The 19,063-nt window shown below is 47.0% G+C and overlaps 1 protein-coding gene across 2 annotated transcripts in view; it reads left to right on the top strand.

The window, feature by feature from the left end:
- HSPBAP1 (HSPB1 associated protein 1) overlaps positions 1–19,063 on the top strand; it is a 117,626-nt gene that overhangs the window by 90,474 nt on the left and 8,089 nt on the right. For both annotated transcript variants that reach the window (XM_060262175.1, XM_060262176.1), the window contains exon 7: positions 14,489–14,599. In XM_060262175.1, coding sequence (XP_060118158.1) covers positions 14,489–14,599 — 111 coding nt within the window. The remainder of the gene's footprint in view (positions 1–14,488; positions 14,600–19,063) is intronic.

Here is a 19,063-nt window from a genome sequence, read left to right as displayed (position 1 = left end):
GGAAGTCTTATAAATAGCAAGGGAGATCAGAGCTCTTAAGCTTTAACATGTGGTAGTATTTAACCTCAGGATTGCCAGTGTGTAATCTCTAGCGCAGGTGACAGTTGATTATACCCTATTACAGTGATGGTGAACCTTTTAGAGACCGAGTACCCAAACTGCAACCCAAAACCCACTTAGTTATCGCAAAGTGCCATCATAGCAATTTAACCTGAATACTGAGGTTTTAGTTTAGAAAAAACAACTCATAGTGAAATTAACAAACTGAAAGAACATTTGGTTTAGATAGCATTTGCTTAGGAAACCAACAAAATAGTAACATGTCAGAATGGCAGAATGATGGTGAGAGTGTCATAAGGCAATAAATGGAGGCTGTTCATTGTTCTGTTACTTGCAGGTCTGGGTTAAACTAAGAACATGCCTTTCCCAGAGGTGTTCCTGTCCACCTAATTGACTTTTGAACATGTAACATGCATTATAAACATCATTCCAGTTTGCCATTAGGAAAAAAGAATACATTAAAATATAGTGTGTTTAGTAGGAGCTGGTGGTTAGGGTGTCCAAATCAGATCTGTGAGATCTTGATTCATATGCCCACTCTGCCCTGGCAGTTTGCTGGGAAACCTTGAACCAGTAATATACTCTGAGTTAACCCGCCTCATAGGTTTGTTGTGAGGATAAAAGAGAAGGGGAGAGTGTGTCAAACCAGTTCAGTGTCCTTTTGGGGGAGGAAGGCAGGGGATACATGATGTTAGTTCCTAAATTAAGTTGATGAAAGGAGTCAACTGATTGATATGGCTAAATCTGAGTCCAGCAGCACCGTAGAGAACAAGATTTTTGAGAGTCAAAGCTCCTTTTATCTAATCAAGGGAGCTCTAATGCTGGAAAGCTTGTGCCCTCTCCCCCCCCCCCCCCCCAAATCTTGTTGGTCTCTAAGATGCTCCTGGGCTTGAATCTAGTTGTTCTACTATGGACGAGCACAGCTGCCCTTGGAAACTTCGGGGATAGTCTGAATTGTATTAATGATTAGCAATGATTTGGATGAAGGAATAGAGGGAATGCTTATTAAATTTGCGGATGATACTAAATTGGGAGGGGTTGCAAACACAGGAGAAGACAGAAACAGGATACAGGATGACCTTGACAGGCTGGAAAACTGGAATAAAATCAATAAAATGAATTTTAACAGGGATAAATGTGAAGTTCTGCATTTAGGTAGGAAAACTCCAATGCATGGTTATAGGATGGGGGAGACTTCTTAGCAGTAGTATGTGCAAAAAGGATCTCGGGGTCTTAGTGGACCATACACTGAGCATGAGTCAACAGTGTGATGCGGTGGCTAAAAAGGCAAATGCAATTTTGGGCTGTATCAACAGAAGTATAATGTCCAGATCACGTGATCTGATGGTATCACTTTACTCTACTCTGGTAAGACCTCACCTGGAGTATTGTGTTCAGTTTTGGGCACCACATTTTAAGAAGGATATAGACAAGCTAGAATGTGTCCAGAGGAGGGCGAGGGTTCTGGAGACCAAGTCCTATAAGGAAAGGTGCTGGGGATGTTTAGCCTGGAGGCAGCGGCTGAGAGGTGATATGATCACCATCTTCACGTACTTGAAGGGCTGTCATATAGAGGATGGTGTGGAATTGTTTTCTGTGGCCTCAGAAGGTTGGCCAGAACCAGTGGGTTGAAATTAAATCAAAAGAGTTTCCAGCTCAACATTAGGAAGAACTTTCTGACCGTTACAGCAATTCCTCAGTGGAACAGGCTTCCTCCTTGGGAGGTGGTGGGCTCTCCTTCCTTGGAGGTTTTTAAACAGAGGCTAGATGGCCATCTGACAGCAATGAGGATCCTGTGATTTTAGGGGAAGGTGTTTGTGAGTTTCCTGCATTGCACAGGGGGTTGGACTAGATGACCGTGGAGATCCCTTCCAACTCTGTGATTCTATGATTAACTAGAAAGTCTAATGTGAGAAAGGAGGGCCAGTTTGGTGTAGAGGTTAAGTGCGTGGGCTCTTTTCTGGGAGAACCGGGTTTGATTCCCCACACCTCCATTTTCAGCTGCTGGGATGGCCTTGGGTCAGCCACAGCTATCACAGAGCTGTCCTTGAAAGGGCAGATTCTGAGAAAGCTTCTCAGCCCCACCTACCTCACAGGGTGACTGTTGTGGGGGAGGAAGATAAAGGAGATTGTCAGCTGCTCTGAGACCCTGAGATTCAGAGTGAAGGATGGGATATAAATCCAATATCATCTTCTTTCTTTAAACTAAAATGGCAATCCTGTGCATGTGTAGAGAGTAGGTGTCACAGTGCTCACTGTAGATTACTTCCGAGAAACCATGGAGAGCAAGCCCAATGAGGAAAGGTGTCACGGCTGGGGCCGGGTCAGGCAAAGTCCAGAGGCAGTCCGAGGTCTGTAGCCAGTAAGCAGGAGGGTCCGAGGCGCCAAATCCGAATCACTGTAGAAGTATCGCAGGTCTGAGGTCCAGAAGCCGAGGTCAGGGAGTCCAGAAGTCCAAAGCCAAAGTCAGGGAGTCAGGAACCAAAGTCAAGCCGGAGTGGATGCTAGAATGTCAGGGAGATGACTAGTTGCTTCCACAAAGCTTCCTCCCAAAGCCCACAGCTATATAGCCCTCTGCTGGCTGTTGCCCGTTTGGGCTAATTGCTGGCTCAGGGAGGCAGCCAGGATCCTGTTACCACTCAAGCATCCTTGCTCTTAGAAGGGCCAGAATCCTCTCAGAACTCAGGGCTCAGGGAGCGTCTTGCTTGTGAGCGTGCCGCCCTCCTCCGATCCCTGAGGTCCTGCCGGAGGCGGTCACGCACACGAGCCACCCGAGAGGGCGAGGCAGGGGGGCTGGGATCTTCTCCAGCAGGAGGCAGGGGCACTGGTGCAGGTGGCAGGGGCACAGTTTCCTCATCAGACTCAACTTCCTCTGAAGGGTCCCCAGCACCCATGACACTATCCCCCCCCCCAGGGCCCCCCTCCGTCGAGGGACCTGGAAGGTCGGGGTGGTCGTTGTGGAACTGGTGCACCAAGTCCGGGGCATGAAGATTGTCCTCGGGCTCCCAAGACCGGTCTTCTGGGCCGTATCCCTCCCAGTCCACCAGGTACTGGAGGCCTCCACGATGGTACCGGGAGTCCAGGATCTGGCGCACCTCATATTCTTCCTCGTCATCCACCAACACTGGTGGTGGCGGCGGTGGGGAAGGAGTCCGAGCTGGGTCAGGGGGTGCAGCCGGAACAAGGAGGGAGCGATGAAACACGGGGTGAATGCGGAGGTGGGGTGGCAACTGGAGCCTGAAGGCGACGGGGTTTATTTGTTCAACGACGGGGTAGGGTCCAATGAACCGTGCATCCAGCTTGTGAGACCGACCAGGCCGGCGCAGGTAGCGAGTTGAGAGCCACACCTGATCCCCCGGCTGCACTGGAGGGCCTTCTTGCCTCTTTCGGTCCGCAGCCCGTTTATATGCCTCCTTGGCTTGCTGTAGCTGCTCTCGGAGCAAGTCTTGGCTGGCACGGAGTTCTTGCAGGTAGGCATCGACGGCGGGGACATTCGTGGGTGGTAGGATCGCTGGGAAGAACCGAGGGTGGTACCCGTAGGTTGCAGCAAACGGGGTCATTTGGGTGGATGAATGGACCGCGTTGTTGTATGCAAACTCCGCTAGGGGCAATAGAGTGGTCCAGTCATCCTGCTGGTAACAGGTGTAACAGCGGAGATATTGCTCTAGCGTGGCATTGGTGCGCTCTGTCTGGCCATCTGTCTGTGGGTGGTAGGCCGAGGACAGGTGCACTCGAGTACCCAGGCTGGAATGGAGGGCTTGCCAGAACCGAGAGGAGAACTGAGGGCCCCGATCGGAGATCAGATGGGCTGGGAGTCCATGCAGACGAAAGATGTGTTGCAGGTAAAGCTGGGCCGTCTCCTGAGCTGTGGGGAGTTTCGGGCACGGAACAAAGTGGGCCATCTTGGTAAATAGGTCGACGACCACCCAGATACAAGTCTGACCCTTGGAGCGTGGAAGTTCCGTGATGAAGTCCATCGAGATGGTATCCCAGGGTCCTGAAGATGTGGGCAAGGGCTGCAGCAACCCTGAGGGTTTGGCTGGGATGTCTTTGGCCCGTCGGCAGACGTCACAGGAGCTGACATAGCGGGCAACATCAGCGCGAACTCGTGGCCACCAGAATTCCCTTGTCAGCAAGTGGGTGGTCTTATGCTGTCCAAAGTGCCCGGCGGGTAACGAGTCGTGGGTCAGGCGTAGCACTTCTGCCCGCAAGGGCCCGGGCGGCACATAGAGGCGTTCGCGGTGTAGCAAGAGGCCGCCTCGAGTCGTGAACTCCCCTGTTGGGTCATCTTGGAGAGCCTGGAGGTGTTGCTGGACCCAGGGATCATTGGCCTGGCTAGCCCGAATGTCCTCCACGAGTGCTGGTGAAGTGGAGGTGGCTGCAAATACTGAGGGCGGCAGGATTGGAGCAGCGGGCGCGGTCTCAGTTGAGGCAGGGGCGTATTCCGGTTTCCGGGAGAGCGCGTCTGCTTTCCGGTTCTGGGTATGGGGGATGTAGGAGATCCGGAAGTCAAAGCGAGAGAAGAATAGGGACCACCGGATCTGGCGCTGGTTGAGACGGCGGGTGGTCTGGAGGTGTTCCAAGTTCCGGTGATCGGTGAGCACTTGAACAGGGTGGCGAGCCCCTTCGAGGTAATGTCGCCAAACCTCAAACGCCGCCTTGATCGCGAGCAACTCCCTCTCCCAGATGGTATAGTTCCTCTCTGCAGCAGTGAGCTGCCGCGAGTAATAGGCGCAGGGCTGTAGTGGCTGGGACGGCTCCTCGCGCTGGGACAGCACTGCTCCCAGGGCCACGTTGGAGGCATCAGCTTCCACCGTAAAGGGAAGCTGGGGGTCGGGGTATCTCAGGAGTGGCCCGGTGGCAAAGCGAGTCTTCAGGGTGGAGAAGGCGTTATCGGCCTCTGGGGACCAGTGGAAGGGTTCTTTGGGGCGGAGTAGTTGAGTCAGGGGTGTGGTCAGGGATGCGTAGGCCGGGATGAATTGCCGATAGTAGTTGGCAAAACCGAGGAACCGCTGCAGGTCTTTGCGATTCTGAGGAGCCTGCCAGGTCAGGACCGCTTCTACTTTTTTCGGGTCCATGAGGATCCCCTGCGGTGACACGGAACTCGACGGAGCGCAGGTCGAAGTCGCACTTCTCCAGCTTGGCGTAGAGACCATGGGCTCGTAGGCGCTGCAGGACCTGGCGGACGTGCTCGGCGTGTTGGGCAGGATTGCGGGAGTAAATTAGGATGTCATCCAGGTATATGATCGCGAAGCGGTCGAGCAGGTCCCGGAATATGTCATTCATGAACCTCTGGAAGACAGCGGGGGCATTGGTCAGTCCGAAAGGCATTACCAGGTGCTCATACTGCCCGTATCGGGTCCCAAACGCGGTCTTCCATTCGTCTCCGGGCCGTATGCGCACCAAATTGTACGCTCCACGGAGGTCCAGCTTGGTGTAGATTTGGGCCCCCTTTAGGCGATCCAAGAGTTCAGGTATCAGTGGTAGAGGGTACCGGTCGCGGATGGTGATCTTGTTCAGGGCCCGGTAGTCATTGCACAGCCGGAGCTCCCCACTTTTCTTCTTCACGAAGAGCACTGGAGCAGATAGGGGAGAGGTTGAGGGTCGGATGAATCCGCGTTTCAGGTTCTTGTCCAGGAAGTCTCGCAGAGCTGCCAACTCCGGCTCCGACATTGGGTACAGACGCCCCACCGGGAGTGGTGCCCCAGGTACCAAATCAATGGCACAGTCGTAGGGCCGGTGAGGGGGAAGCTGATCAGCTCCTGTCTCCTCGAAGACATCGGCGAAATCCGCATACTTCTGAGGGAGCTGAGGACCACCACTCGGGATGCCGGCTGCTAGAGTGGTGGGAGGAGTCAGATGGGGGCATGGGTCTCGGAAGCGTAGTTCCTGCTGGGCCCAGTCCACGATGGGGTTGTGCAGCTTCAGCCAGGAAAGGCCTAGAATCAGCGGGAAGCGAGGCATGCGGGCGACATCAAACCGCAGCTGTTCTTGGTGCTGCTGGACGTGGAAGGTGATGGGACAGGTCTCCTGGGTGACGGGGCCAGAACGGAGGAGGCGCCCGTCAATAGCCTCCACCAGCGACGGAATCCCTTTTGTCTGCACAGGGATCTGGTGCTGCTTCACAAAGGCGGCATCTATAAAACAGTGGGCCGCTCCCGAGTCCAGCATGGCATACACGAACAGCCAGCGTTCGTCAGGCAGACGGAGTTTGACTGGTAGCAGGAATGGCCCTGGGGTATCAGCCCGCTGTTCGGAGGACCCAGCTAGTCGCCCCAGGCTGGGGGGTCCACTTACGCCTGGGGCTGCCCTTTTGGCGGCGGTGGCAGCGAAGGTCCAGGTATCCGATGCTTAGCAGGGCAGCCAGAGGCATAGTGGCCTGCCGTGCCGCAGTAGAGGCACAGATTCTGCGTGCGGCGTCTGGTCTTTTCCTCTGGGGTCAGGCGGGGTCGAGCAGCTCCAAGCTGCATAGGCTCATCCTTGGTGCTGGTACTAGCTGGGGACGGGCGAGGAGCCAGGTAGCACGGCGCAGGGAGCTGGCGCCCTCTGGTCTTGGCTTGGCGGCGACTTTCCAGGCGGCCATCGATGCGGAGGCAGAGGGTGATAAGTTCTTGGAGCGTGGGTGGCTGCTCCACCCTGGCCAGTTCATCCAGGACCTCCTCTGCCAACCCCTCAGTAAACTGGTCCATCTGGGCAGCCTCATTCCACGCCAAGTCCTGGGTCAGGAGCTTGAATTCAGTGGCATATTGAGCCACCGAGGAGTTGCCTTGTTTCAGTGCCCTGATCTTCCGGTTGGCTGTGGCTGCTTGGACTGGGTTGGAGAAAGCAGCAGACAGGTGGGCCTCAAACCCCTGGTAATCAGTCAGTAGGGGAGAGGACGCGACCAGTAAGGGTGTGGCCCATTTGGCCGCCTGCCCCTTTAACAGACTGATGACGAAACACACCTTGGTTTTGTCATTGAGGAAGTCCCGTGCTCTCAGTTCAAAGTACAGCCGACACTGTGCTAGGAAGGCAGGAAATTCTTCCACGGCACCCCCAAATCTGTCAGGTTGGGGAACTGGGCACTTGGCTGGAGCACTGGCCGCAGGTTGTTGCTGCAAGTGCACTACTGCCTGTGTTAGCTGCTGTACCTGGGCTTGGAGCGCAGCCAGTAGTTCTGTGGTTTCACTTGCTTCAGCATCCATCCTGTGGAGTGGGTGTTTGTCGGTGGAAGCAATCTGTCACGGCTGGGGCCGGGTCAGGCAAAGTCCAGAGGCAGTCCGAGGTCTGTAGCCAGTAAGCAGGAGGGTCCGAGGCGCCAAATCCGAATCACTGTAGAAGTATCGCAGGTCTGAGGTCCAGAAGCCGAGGTCAGGGAGTCCAGAAGTCCAAAGCCAAAGTCAGGGAGTCAGGAACCAAAGTCAAGCCGGAGTGGATGCTAGAATGTCAGGGAGATGACTAGTTGCTTCCACAAAGCTTCCTCCCAAAGCCCACAGCTATATAGCCCTCTGCTGGCTGTTGCCCGTTTGGGCTAATTGCTGGCTCAGGGAGGCAGCCAGGATCCTGTTACCACTCAAGCATCCTTGCTCTTAGAAGGGCCAGAATCCTCTCAGAACTCAGGGCTCAGGGAGCGTCTTGCTTGTGAGCGTGCCGCCCTCCTCCGATCCCTGAGGTCCTGCCGGAGGCGGTCACGCACACGAGCCACCCGAGAGGGCGAGGCAGGGGGGCTGGGATCTTCTCCAGCAGGAGGCAGGGGCACTGGTGCAGGTGGCAGGGGCACAGTTTCCTCATCAGACTCAACTTCCTCTGAAGGGTCCCCAGCACCCATGACAAAAGGCTAAGGGACTTGGGGATATTCATTCTGGAAAAGAGGAGGCTGATGGGGGAGACATGATTGCTCTTTTGAAGTATTAAAAGGGCTGTCACTTAGAGGAGGGCAGGGAGCTGTTCCTGCTGGCAGCAGAGGAGAGGACTGGCATAGGAAAAACTTTTTAAAAGTAAGAGTTGTTCAACAGTGCAACTGATCCCCTCACTGGCAGTCATTAAGCAGCGGCTTGTCAGGGGTGCTTTGGAAAACCAGAACAGCAGTGCAACAGTTCAAAAACAGCTTGTCAGCAATTTGCCTTATGGTAGCTTGAAAGAGCTCTGCTCAGATACTGCTATCGGAAGCATCGTATTTGAAAGCAAGGAAGCCTGCAGTTCCTCTCTTTCCACTCCTAAACCAGAGTCGATCCCGGCCGCTGTTTCTGCCAGATTAGTGGGATCCAACATTTCCTGTAATAAACCCATGTCCCTTCAAAAAAATGTGCTTGATTCAAGATCCTGATCTCTCCTCTCCCCCCCCCCTCCCCCAATCCCCACACACCCATGCTCTCTTCTTCCCTTCAGCTTGGACCGTGCCACAACAGTTTTGAAATATGAAACGCAACCAGGTCTTGGCCACATGAAAACGTGAAGCTGCCTTGTATCCATCTCTTTAGTGCAGAGGTGGCCAAACTGTGGCTCTGGAGCCACATGTGGCTCTTTTACACACTTCGTGTGGCTCTTGAAGCCCCCACCAGAGAAGGCATTTGTCTCTTTAAACCACTTCTTCAAGCCATGCCAGCCATGGCTTGGAGAATGCATTTAAAGTTCAAGTTGCTTTCTTTCCACCTCTCTCTCTCCCTCCCCACCTATTTTCTTTCCTTCCTTCCTTCCTTCCTTCCTTCCTTCCTTCCTTCCTTCCTTCCTTCCTTCCTTCCTTCCTTCCTTCCTTCCTTCCTTCCTTCCTTCCTTCCTTCCTTCCTTCCTTCCTTCTCTCAAACATCTGACGTTCATGTCTGGTGGCTCTCACACATCTGACATTTATTCTATGTGGCTCTTATGTTAAGCAAGTTTGGCCACCCCTGCCCTAGTGGGTCCCATCTAACCCTCTCCCTAAAACTGCAGGAACACCTGCAAGAAATTTTCCTCTGTGTGTTGTGCTTGGGGGGGCTGCATTGTGGTTGCACCCTGCCATGTCAGAATTCCAAAGGTGCCCACGAACTCAAAAAGGTGGAGGGCCTGTTGTCTCTCTGAAGGAGGCCCAGTTAGGGTTGTCAGGTTTGGGTTGGGAAATACCTGGAGATTTGGGGGAAGGAGCCTGAGTTTGTGGAGAGGAGGAGTTTCAATGAGATATGCCTCCAGAGCCTCGGGTACAGGGGGGTGTGAGGGAGCGCGGGTGCCCACAGAGAAGGCTCCGAGTGCCGCCTCTGGCACCCATGACATAGGTTCGCCACCACTGCCCTATAAGGTGACAGCACCATTACTTTTGAGACGTGGTGCTATCCATCGTGGGAAAATAGTGTGTGGCATGGATGTTAAAATATGACATCAAGAACATTTTTATTATTCATTGGAGCTTCCATCAATAACCAGCTGCCATCATGATGATATGAGAAGTGTATGTCATGGCAGCCTCAGTAGCCCTACCGACATAATTAATTATTTTGTGGATACCTTACAATAAGAAGAGGAAGGCTTTTCATTTGTTTTCAGCGTGCTCCCAGCCTTGCGTTGTAATTTTTGATGGATGTTGCTCATGAATTCCGTGAGGCTAAATGAACTTCCCAGGATTGCGGCACCTTGAGATTTTAACAATTATCATACTCTCAAGGTAAGTGGGTCTAAATGTGCCTGCTGTAAAATGGAAGCAATAAACCGAAAGCTTGGCAGTCTTGTGAGGCTGCATTAAAATAATGTTGAAAGCCAAAGAGTTTAGGGATGTGTGAAACCCTCGGGAGGAATTCCATCTGGAAGTCCTTCGTCCCAGATCAGAACCAATCTCTGTGGAATACCTGTCTTTCTGCTTGCTTCTGCCACAGACTCCAGATATTTCCCTGCAGGTATATTTCGATTGCAGTCAGACTTCATAATGGACATCTTAATCTGAAGGGTTATAGATGCCAACTCTATGCTGCCCTAGGGCTACAAAATCCATGAGCCATTGTAACTAGCAACAAAATAAGTAACAATAAAAATTACTCACAATACAAGAACTGGTGGGCATTCGATGAAATTGCTGAGCAGACAGGTTAAAATGGATAAAAGGAAGTACTTCTTCACCCAAAGGGTGATTAACATGTGGAATTCACTGCCACAGGAGGTGGTGGCGGCCACAAGCATAGCCAGCTTCAAGAGGGGTTTAGATAAAAATATGGAGCAGAGGTCCATCAGTGGCTATTAGCCACAGTGTGTGTGTATATATAATTTTTTTTGCCACTGTGTGACACAGAGTGTTGGTCTGGATGGGCCATTGACCTGATCTAACATGGCTTCTCTTATGTTCTTATTACACTAGCTGCTCATGCTACTGTAGGGACTTCAAATAAATAAATCTGAATTTTGGTGGATCCTGCTTGCAGTCCCAAACTCAGTTTTCTCATTATGAGAATGTAGTTCTAAATTTTGAGTTCCATGTTGGAGTCCAGTAGCAACCCTGTGAAACCTGATATAATACCAAGGCTGGGTCCAGACAGGCATTTTAAGCTGATGCAGGGACAGCTCACAGATGGATTAAAAAATCAAGTCCAGATGTGCTCTTCTGCCTCCTGTCACACTCCCGTACTCACCCTGTCCTCTGGTGTCTCTGAGGTGGCTCAAAAAGCTGCCGCTTATGAAGTGGCAGCAAATCCTTCTGCCGCATGCCATCCGTCTTTCTGGGCGTCTAAACGCAGGAGTGCTAGTGAGGCAGATTGGTGGCGGTGTGATCTAGGCAACAACAGGCAAAAACAAACAAACTCCAGAGCCCATGAGCACACATCCACATGAGCGCATATGCACATGACCACTAAAATGTATGGGAAAAAAGAAACCCAAACCTCACCAAGGGGATGGGGTGCCATAGCCGTCTGACCACACCAAAGCACTTCCCGCATGGGAAACAGGTAACTCATACGGGAGTGTCTGATCGGGATTTGGCTGCTCCATTCTGAACCAGCCCAATTTGAGGTGTTTCCCTTGTGCCCAAAGTTGCCAGTCTGGACCCAGCCCAAGATTTTGATTTTGCTCCGTTAGGGCTTCTGAGTACAATTAGAGTAGCAGCCTCAATGTTTGTTAATGAAGAGCACACACCTAAGAGCTTACCCATATTTAATGCTGAGGATTCCTGGCTTGGACCCTCCATTGCTTTTCCATGGACAGAGGAGTTTTCTGCCCATGGATCAGAACTTTCTTTCCCTTCCCACTCCTGCTGCAGTCCCAGCTGCCTCCTGGGAGCCGCATTTTGGAGGACTGCATCTAAAAGAGGGAAGGCCTTGTGATCAGAAATTGTTTCGTTTACAGCCATTGTTTCAGTGATTTAGCCTGAGCTGAGGTGGCTGACAGTTACTTACACAGAACTGGTTCAAGCTATGCGGTCTCTATGGCTGGTTTTCTGTGATCACTGTGGGACTCTTCTAGGGAAAAAAGGAATCCTTCCCCAGGATGCCTAGTTCTGTGTTACACTGTTGGATCAGGAATGTAGGTACTCATGGTCCCCATAAGCAAAATTCTGCATCTTGAAAAGTGAAGCATGACGGCTATGCTGAGTGATAATATTGAATAAGACAGGTGTCGTTTATTTGATATGGATTTTCCTGCCCTGGGAGATTACTCTGTCCCCCTCCCCCTTAATTTTCTGCCAAGGATGAAGAATTTCTGGTTCACGTTGAAAGATGTTCTTTAAGTATCTTTTTAACTGTTCACCCTCTTGAGGGTCCTGTGGGCAGAAAGGTGACTTACAAAGGTTTTTAAATCAATAAATAAATCCATGACTTCAACAGTGTTTCTGGCAGCTTACTCTCGGTACGTCATCCTTTTTCTTTAAGGAACTGAATGTAAGTTTGCATCTTCCAGCCAGTTTGGTGTAGTGGTTAAGTGTGCGGACTCTTATCTGGGAGAACGGGTTTGATTCCCCACTCCTCCACTTGCACCTGCTGGAATGGCCTTGGGTCAGCCATAGCTCTGGCAGAGGTTGTCCTTGAAAGGGCAGCTGCTGTGAGAGCCCTCTCCAGCCCCACCCACCTCACAGGGTGTTTGTTGTGGGGGAGGAAGGTAAAGGAGATTGTGAGCCGCTCTGAGACTCAGTGGAGGGCGGGATATAATCCAATATCTTCTTCTTCTTCTTCTTCTTCTTCTTCTTCTTCTTCTTCTTCTTCTTCTTCTTCTTCTTCTTCTTCTTCTTCTTCTTCTTCTTCTTCTTCTTCTTCTTCTTCTTCTTCTTCTTCTTCTTCTTCTTCTTCTTCTTCTTCTTCCTGCCCTCCAATCTCCAACTTTCTGTTGCAAACTCAGCCAAGCAAGCCCTGTTTCTTTATCCATCTCCCCTTTACCATGACTTTGGTGCTTGAGCACCATATCACACTGTGGATTGGTTTTTCCTTGCTTCTGAAACAGGCCCCAAAAGAAGGCTCTGCCTTCATATCTCAGCCTGATGAAATTCTAAATTAGTCTTTGTGTTCCGCTGCCTAAAGGCACGAAGAAAGACATGACGGCTTGTAATGTGTAAGAATCAATTACGGGATTCTTGTTTCATCTTTTTAAAAGCTGCGTGCTGGTATCCTTTGTTAAAGACAACATTTGCTTTTTTTTCTTCTGTTGCTATTTAAGGCTGCAATAATACATCAGTGGGCTGGCATTACTGTCAAATGACAGCATGCACCCTAGAATATGAAATAATTTAGTCTTGTGTCTGTGATAGTTCTCAAGGCATTTTCTGCCTCACAGTAATACCCTTTGTGTTTTAAGAGCTTGAATCATTTGAAGAAACAATTTTGGACATGCCTTTTTGATCTTCCTAAATTAAAGATCCTATATAATTGTGTCCCTGTGGTATAAATTAATGGTTGCAAGCCTCAAATTAACAAGGAGCTAATAAAATGTATTGTCAACCAATTTGAAAAAAATGTAATTGCTTGATCATGAGGGTTTATGGGTATATTATAAAAGCTACAATAGTAAAGAATGTTAATTTCCCCCCAACCCCTAGATCAGGGGTCCTCAAACTACGGCCCGCGGGCCAGATGCGGCCCGCTGAGGACGTTTATGCGGCCCGCTGGGTTATGGCAAAATCAGACTGGAAGTGACGTTCAACCTAAACTCGCGTTAGCAATGCACACTTCCGGCACTGGGCTGAGGCGGCAGAGACAGAGTGTGAGGTGATACCGAGGTGAGGTGAGTTCCCAGGTCGGGGTGTGTGGTGTGGGGATGGGAGAGAGATGCAGAAGACGGAGAACTGACGGCCCGCGGCCTTGTACAGTAACGGCAGTCCGGCCCTCAACAGTCTGAGGGACAGTGAAACTGGCCCCCTATTTAAAAAGTTTGAGGACCTCTGCCCTAGATGGTTTGTTGGTCAAGTGGTGTAGTCCTTATGAAACCTTGCGCTTCTTCAGAACTGTAGGGTATTGTACTCATTATCAAAATTTCAGCCAAGTGGTAGAATGTATATGGAATACCTGCACAAGTTGTTGCTCACCTCTGTAAGGCTATGTGGATTCTTGACCATCTGGTTCCATGTCTGCTAAACATAGAAACTTTGACTCTTAGGAGGACATGCATGTTGGTCGCAAAGCATGCAGACAGATCTGAAACTAATGTGAGGATTGATGTGAGGCCGCTAGTGTCAAAGAGACCTTGGCATGACAGTGATAATTCCCCTTTGCATTTTTTGGGGGGTGGGGGGGGGGTGCGAAATCTGGAAAGGACAGTGTTCCAGGTAAATTCAAAGTCTTCAAAAATGGTTTATTGTTTCCACCTCCCACTTATGAAAGACGCTGCATGCTTGAGAAGAAGAGATATAAGCTGCTCAGTGAATTGATGAGGTCAATTTATTGTATATAGCCCTTCTGCCTTACAAGATGGATTTTAGCATTTGTCTTCTTGAAAGGATTAAGCAGAGGGCAGTTAAAAAAGAATTAGAAATACTGAATGCTGTCCCAGCCCCTGTATTAGGAAATCTTACAAGGGAACTTTTTCACATCTGGAAGCCCAAGAAACTGTCCTAGAAAATAAAATATACCATGTTTTCAGGCAGGTTGTGTTTTTTTAAACATCATCTTCAGCACTCATGTTGACTCCAGACTTCTTCCTGGCTATCTGTAGTCAAGAAAAGGTACTACATAACTTTCAGAAAACAGGCTACATCAGGGGTGGCCAACGGTATCTCTCCAGATGTTTCTTTTGCCTACAACTCCCGCCAGCCCCAGCCATTGGCCATGCTGGCTGGGGCTGATGGGAGTTGTAGGCAAAAAACATCTGGAGAGCTACTGTTGGCCACCCCTGGGCTACATAGCTGTGTGTAGGGCAATAAAAATGCACACATACCCTTGGCTGAAAATCCCCTTTGGTGCTGAACGTCTTTTCCTTCTTCAGTGTATATTGTATTCAAGTTCTTCTAAGCCCTCCTTCTTTCTGCAAGTATGATTACAACACTTTCATTACTTTTCATTTCTTATAGGATACAGATCATGAGGCTCGTGTAGAAGAGGCAATAACTCGGACGCTGATATGTGCAATCAAATCTGCAGACCATCTCAGCACTTCAGATTCCTGGCTCAACCCCACAGAGGTACATTTCTTTTTTGTGTTGTTTGCCATGACTTGTACAACTTTTTTGCCTAGTGACATTTTCTGTCAATTATAGTATCATCAAAGATTTCAGGTTTTCACGGCTGGTAACATCATTAGGGTTTGTGGAATCTTTCGGGATCAAGTGCCGTGTTCTACTGGAGAAAGTTTTCCTTCCAGACGTTTCGTTCTCAGCTGCGGAGAACATCCTCAGTGGCATTGCAGCTGGAGCAGGCGTTCAGACCTTCTTGGCTGCTGTGCATTGAGTGGGGCCAGGGCTGCTGCCAAGAAGGTCTGAGCGCCTGCTCCGGCTGCAACGCCACTGAGGATGTTCTCCAGTAGAACACGGCACTTGATCCCGAAAGATTCTACAAACCCTAATTATAGTATCAGTTAGCCAGTTTTGCAAGAATTATTTTAGTCTCTCTAGAGAAGCAGAACATGAGGCTGCATGGTCACTCCGCATGCTATTGGTTTGGCACTTCAGTTCATAACGCTAGAAGTGAAGAGTTAGGTAGGAAGGAGATAATAGTGTCTTTCTTTTCTGGGGAAACTTTCCTTACACCAAGGATTCCCTGGGGAAACACACTGGCAACTCATCACCACGTCTCTTTTTTTTTTTTGTAAAACAATTTTTATTATTCTGCAACATATTATATTATCATTCAACTATTATTAAAAATTTAGTACCGATACATTGCATCACATTTTCCACCTCCCTCCCCCCCTTTTCGTGACATCCACCGGTGCATCTTATTTGAAATACTAACAAGAAATAAAAGGTAGTTTTAACATTTTAAGAATCTTCATAAAAAATCTTATAACTATAGTAAAATAAAGATAAGGAAAAAACCATTTGCTATGATTATTATCCATCTTCGTTATAATCCTTTAGTCCTCAATCCTTGTCATGAAAATAAAATTGAAAAAAATATATATTCCCATAGTCTCACTACAACTATGCTCCTTATCAAAATAGGTTAAAAAAAAGGAAAAGGTATAATCCCATAGTCACATTTTTAACTATAGTCCATTCACATCTCCCGTAGCATTTAACTATTAGCAAAAATCACCAAATGTCCTTTCACCTTCCATTGTTTTTCAACATACTTCTGAAATTTTCCCCACTCATTTTTAAACTTTTCTATATCATATTCTTTTAAGATTCTTGTAAACTTGTCCATTTCACTCCAATGCATAATTTTCATAATCCAGTCCCACTTTCCTGGTATTTTGTCTTGCTTCCACATCTGCGCATATAATGTCCGTGCAGCTGAAAGCATGTACCAAAGTAGCGTTCTATCTTGTTTCGGAAAATTTTCCATTTGCAATCCCAACAAAAAGATTTCTGGTGCCTTCTCTATATTGTAACCCAAAATCTTTGAAATCTCTTGCTGAATCATTTGCCAAAATTGTTTTGCCATTTCACAAGTCCACCATATGTGGTAAAAAGATCCTTCATGTTTTTTACATTTCCAACATCTATCAGACACCTGGTTGTTCATTTTCGACAGTTTCTTAGGAGTCATGTACCACCTATAAAGCATTTTAAAACATTTTTCTTTAATATTATTACATGTCGATATCTTCATAGAGTTCTTCCATAAGTACTCCCATTGTTCCATCTGTATTTCTTTATTTATATTTATCACCCATTTTATCATTTGAGATTTAACCACTTCATTTTCTGTAGACCACTTCAATAATAGTTTATAAATTCTTGAAATCAATTTTTCATTATCGCCAAACAGCATTCTCTCCAGTTCTGTTTGTTCTTGTCTTACTCCATCATTTCTAATATCTTGTTCAAGCAAACTTTTAATTTGTTGCAATTGAAACCAGTTATACTTATATTCCAATTCTTCCGCCGACTTTAATTCCATCGTATCGCCATGTATTTTTAACAACTGTTTATATGATAACCATTTCTCTTCATTAATATCTGAATATAACTTTATTACTTCTGTTGGCACAATCCAAAGCGGTTTCCTCTCATCCCCATATCTTTTGTATTTTGACCAGGTTTTTAACAAATTACTACTTATATAATGATGTAAGAAAAAGCCATCCGTCTTACTTTTCCCATAACACAAATATGCATGCCAGCCGAAAACATTTCCTTGTTTAAAACAATTTTATTTAGTAACATATGGTAACAATATCTATTTCTTGCATCGTTAATAACTTATTTTTATCTATCCCATATATTACTTAATAACCACCCCTCCCCCCATTACTTGACCCCCCCGCCGGTGTTATTTACTTAAAATACTAACATTTAAAGGTACCCTTAACTAATAAAAACAAGGATTAATATTCTTCTTCCTTCTAAGACTTAATCATTATCAAAAATTGTCCAATGTCCTTTTATTTTCACTCCTTTTCTACATATCTTCTAAACTTTTTCCACTTCATCTTAAAAATTTCTAAGTCATAGTCTCTTAAAATTCTTGTTAATTTGTCCATTTCACTCCATGTCATAATTTTTACAATCCAATCCTATTTTCCTGGTATTTTTTCTTGCTTCCACAACTGCGCATACAGTGTCCTAGCAGCTGAAAGCAAGTACCAGATTATAATTCTATCTTCTTTTGGAAATGTTTCCATTTGTAATCCCAACAGAAAAGTCTCTGCAACTTTCTTAAATTCGTATCCCAAGAGCCTAGAAATTTCTTGTTGAATCATCTGTCAATACTTTTTTGCTCTTTCACAAGTCCACCACATATGGTAGAAAGAACCTTCATGCTTTTTACATTTCCAACATCTATCTGGCATCTTATTGTTCATCTTTGCCAACTTTTTAGGAGTCATATACCATCTGTACATCATTTTAAAACAGTTCTCTTTAATACTATGACACGTCGAAAGCTTTATAGAATTCTTCCACAAATATTCCCAAATTTCCATCTGTATTTCTTTGTTTACATTAATTGCCGACTTAATCATTTGAGATTTCACTACTTCATCTTCCATAGACCATTTTAAAAGTAATTTATATAATTTTGAAATTAATTTTTCATTGTCTCTAAGCAGAGCTTTTTCCATTTCTGTTTGCTCTCTTCTTATTCCTTCAGTTTTAATATCATTTTCCACCTAGCTCTTTATTTGTTGCATTTGGAACCAATCATATTTATTATTCAACTCTTCAGCATGTCTTCTGTACTTGTGGTAAATCTCTTCCCTTTATATTCAAAACCCAAACCCTCTGGAAGTATCCATCTGTATCTCAATTCACTTTCTCTCAGCTTGTCAGTCAGTTTTTTATACAATCTTCTCTTATAACTTCCCTTGGCAATTCTTTCATAATTCTTACACTACTGCCATCCACCTCCAGTTTTTTCTCAAATTGTTTGCTTAGAATCGTGCCCACCAAATCTCTTGTCACAAATCTCACTACCACATCCCTTGGTAGTTTATTTCTCCTTGCATAGTCTGAGTTAGCCCTGTAGATATAGTCATAAAAATAACTGGTTTCATCAGGGTCATCTCCCAAAAATTCAGCAATGATTTTTATTATATATGTCCATAAATCAGTCCCCTCAGATTCAGGCACCCCTCTCAGGCGTATCTGATTTTCCATTAGTTTGCAGTCTTGTAGTACTGCTTTCTCCTGCATTTTTTTAATAGTGGAATCCACTGTATTGATTCTCACATCATGGTCTTTCACCTTTTCTTCAACCTCCTGCATTTTCTTTAACACTGCTTGGGAATCTTTTCTGAGCACTTCTATATCTTTTTTCAATTCCTTCTTAAATTCAGTTATTGACTCTTTTATCACCTTCACCAATCTTGCCTCCATGGCATCCATTTGATCTTGCATTTTAGACCTTTTCACTTCCTCCTAGCCCTAGCATGGATCTGCTTTTCTCCTGTTTTGTGGATAGACATCACTGCATTCCCATTGTAAAATGGCCTTTAAAGTTGACCTCACCAAATCAATTTTTAATTACACAGTCTTATAGCTTGGAGCATGCCCTTTCCAATGAGCCCAAAATCGCCGTTCCTTGATGCTCCTAGGTTGAGATATTAATTTTTGAAAATTTTATTTTCTCCAAAATGGTGTCCGCGACTTTTCTGCCCCCCCCCTTTTTTTTAAAATCCTTTTTCTTCTAAAAGGCTCCAAAATTAGTTCAAAACATATAGTCCAGTAAGTTTAAGCTTCTAATGATGATATTTGCCGGCTCTGCTAATTTTTAAAGTCCCGTTGTCTTTTAAAAAGTTTTTAAAACCTTTGACCTTCTTTCAATGACCGCCGATGTTTCTCTATGATTATAGTCCTAGAGAGGGCTAGGAGGCTAGCAATTATCCCTTCTCTTAATGGCCGCTTCCTTAATTTCTTGCCACGAAGTCTCATTTTCTATGATTAGGAAGTCTCGCATTTCTTCAATGACGGCACTTCCTATGACGTCTTGTTGATCTGCAGTTCTGTTCTGTTTCGGAGGGGGCTGCCCAGCCACAGGTATGC

The sequence above is a fragment of the Heteronotia binoei genome, chromosome 21 (genome assembly GCF_032191835.1).
Source record: "Heteronotia binoei isolate CCM8104 ecotype False Entrance Well chromosome 21, APGP_CSIRO_Hbin_v1, whole genome shotgun sequence".
Taxonomy (NCBI): domain Eukaryota; kingdom Metazoa; phylum Chordata; class Lepidosauria; order Squamata; family Gekkonidae; genus Heteronotia; species Heteronotia binoei.
The sequence above is the reverse complement of the archived record's forward strand: the minus strand, read 5'-3'. Positions and strand labels throughout refer to the sequence as shown.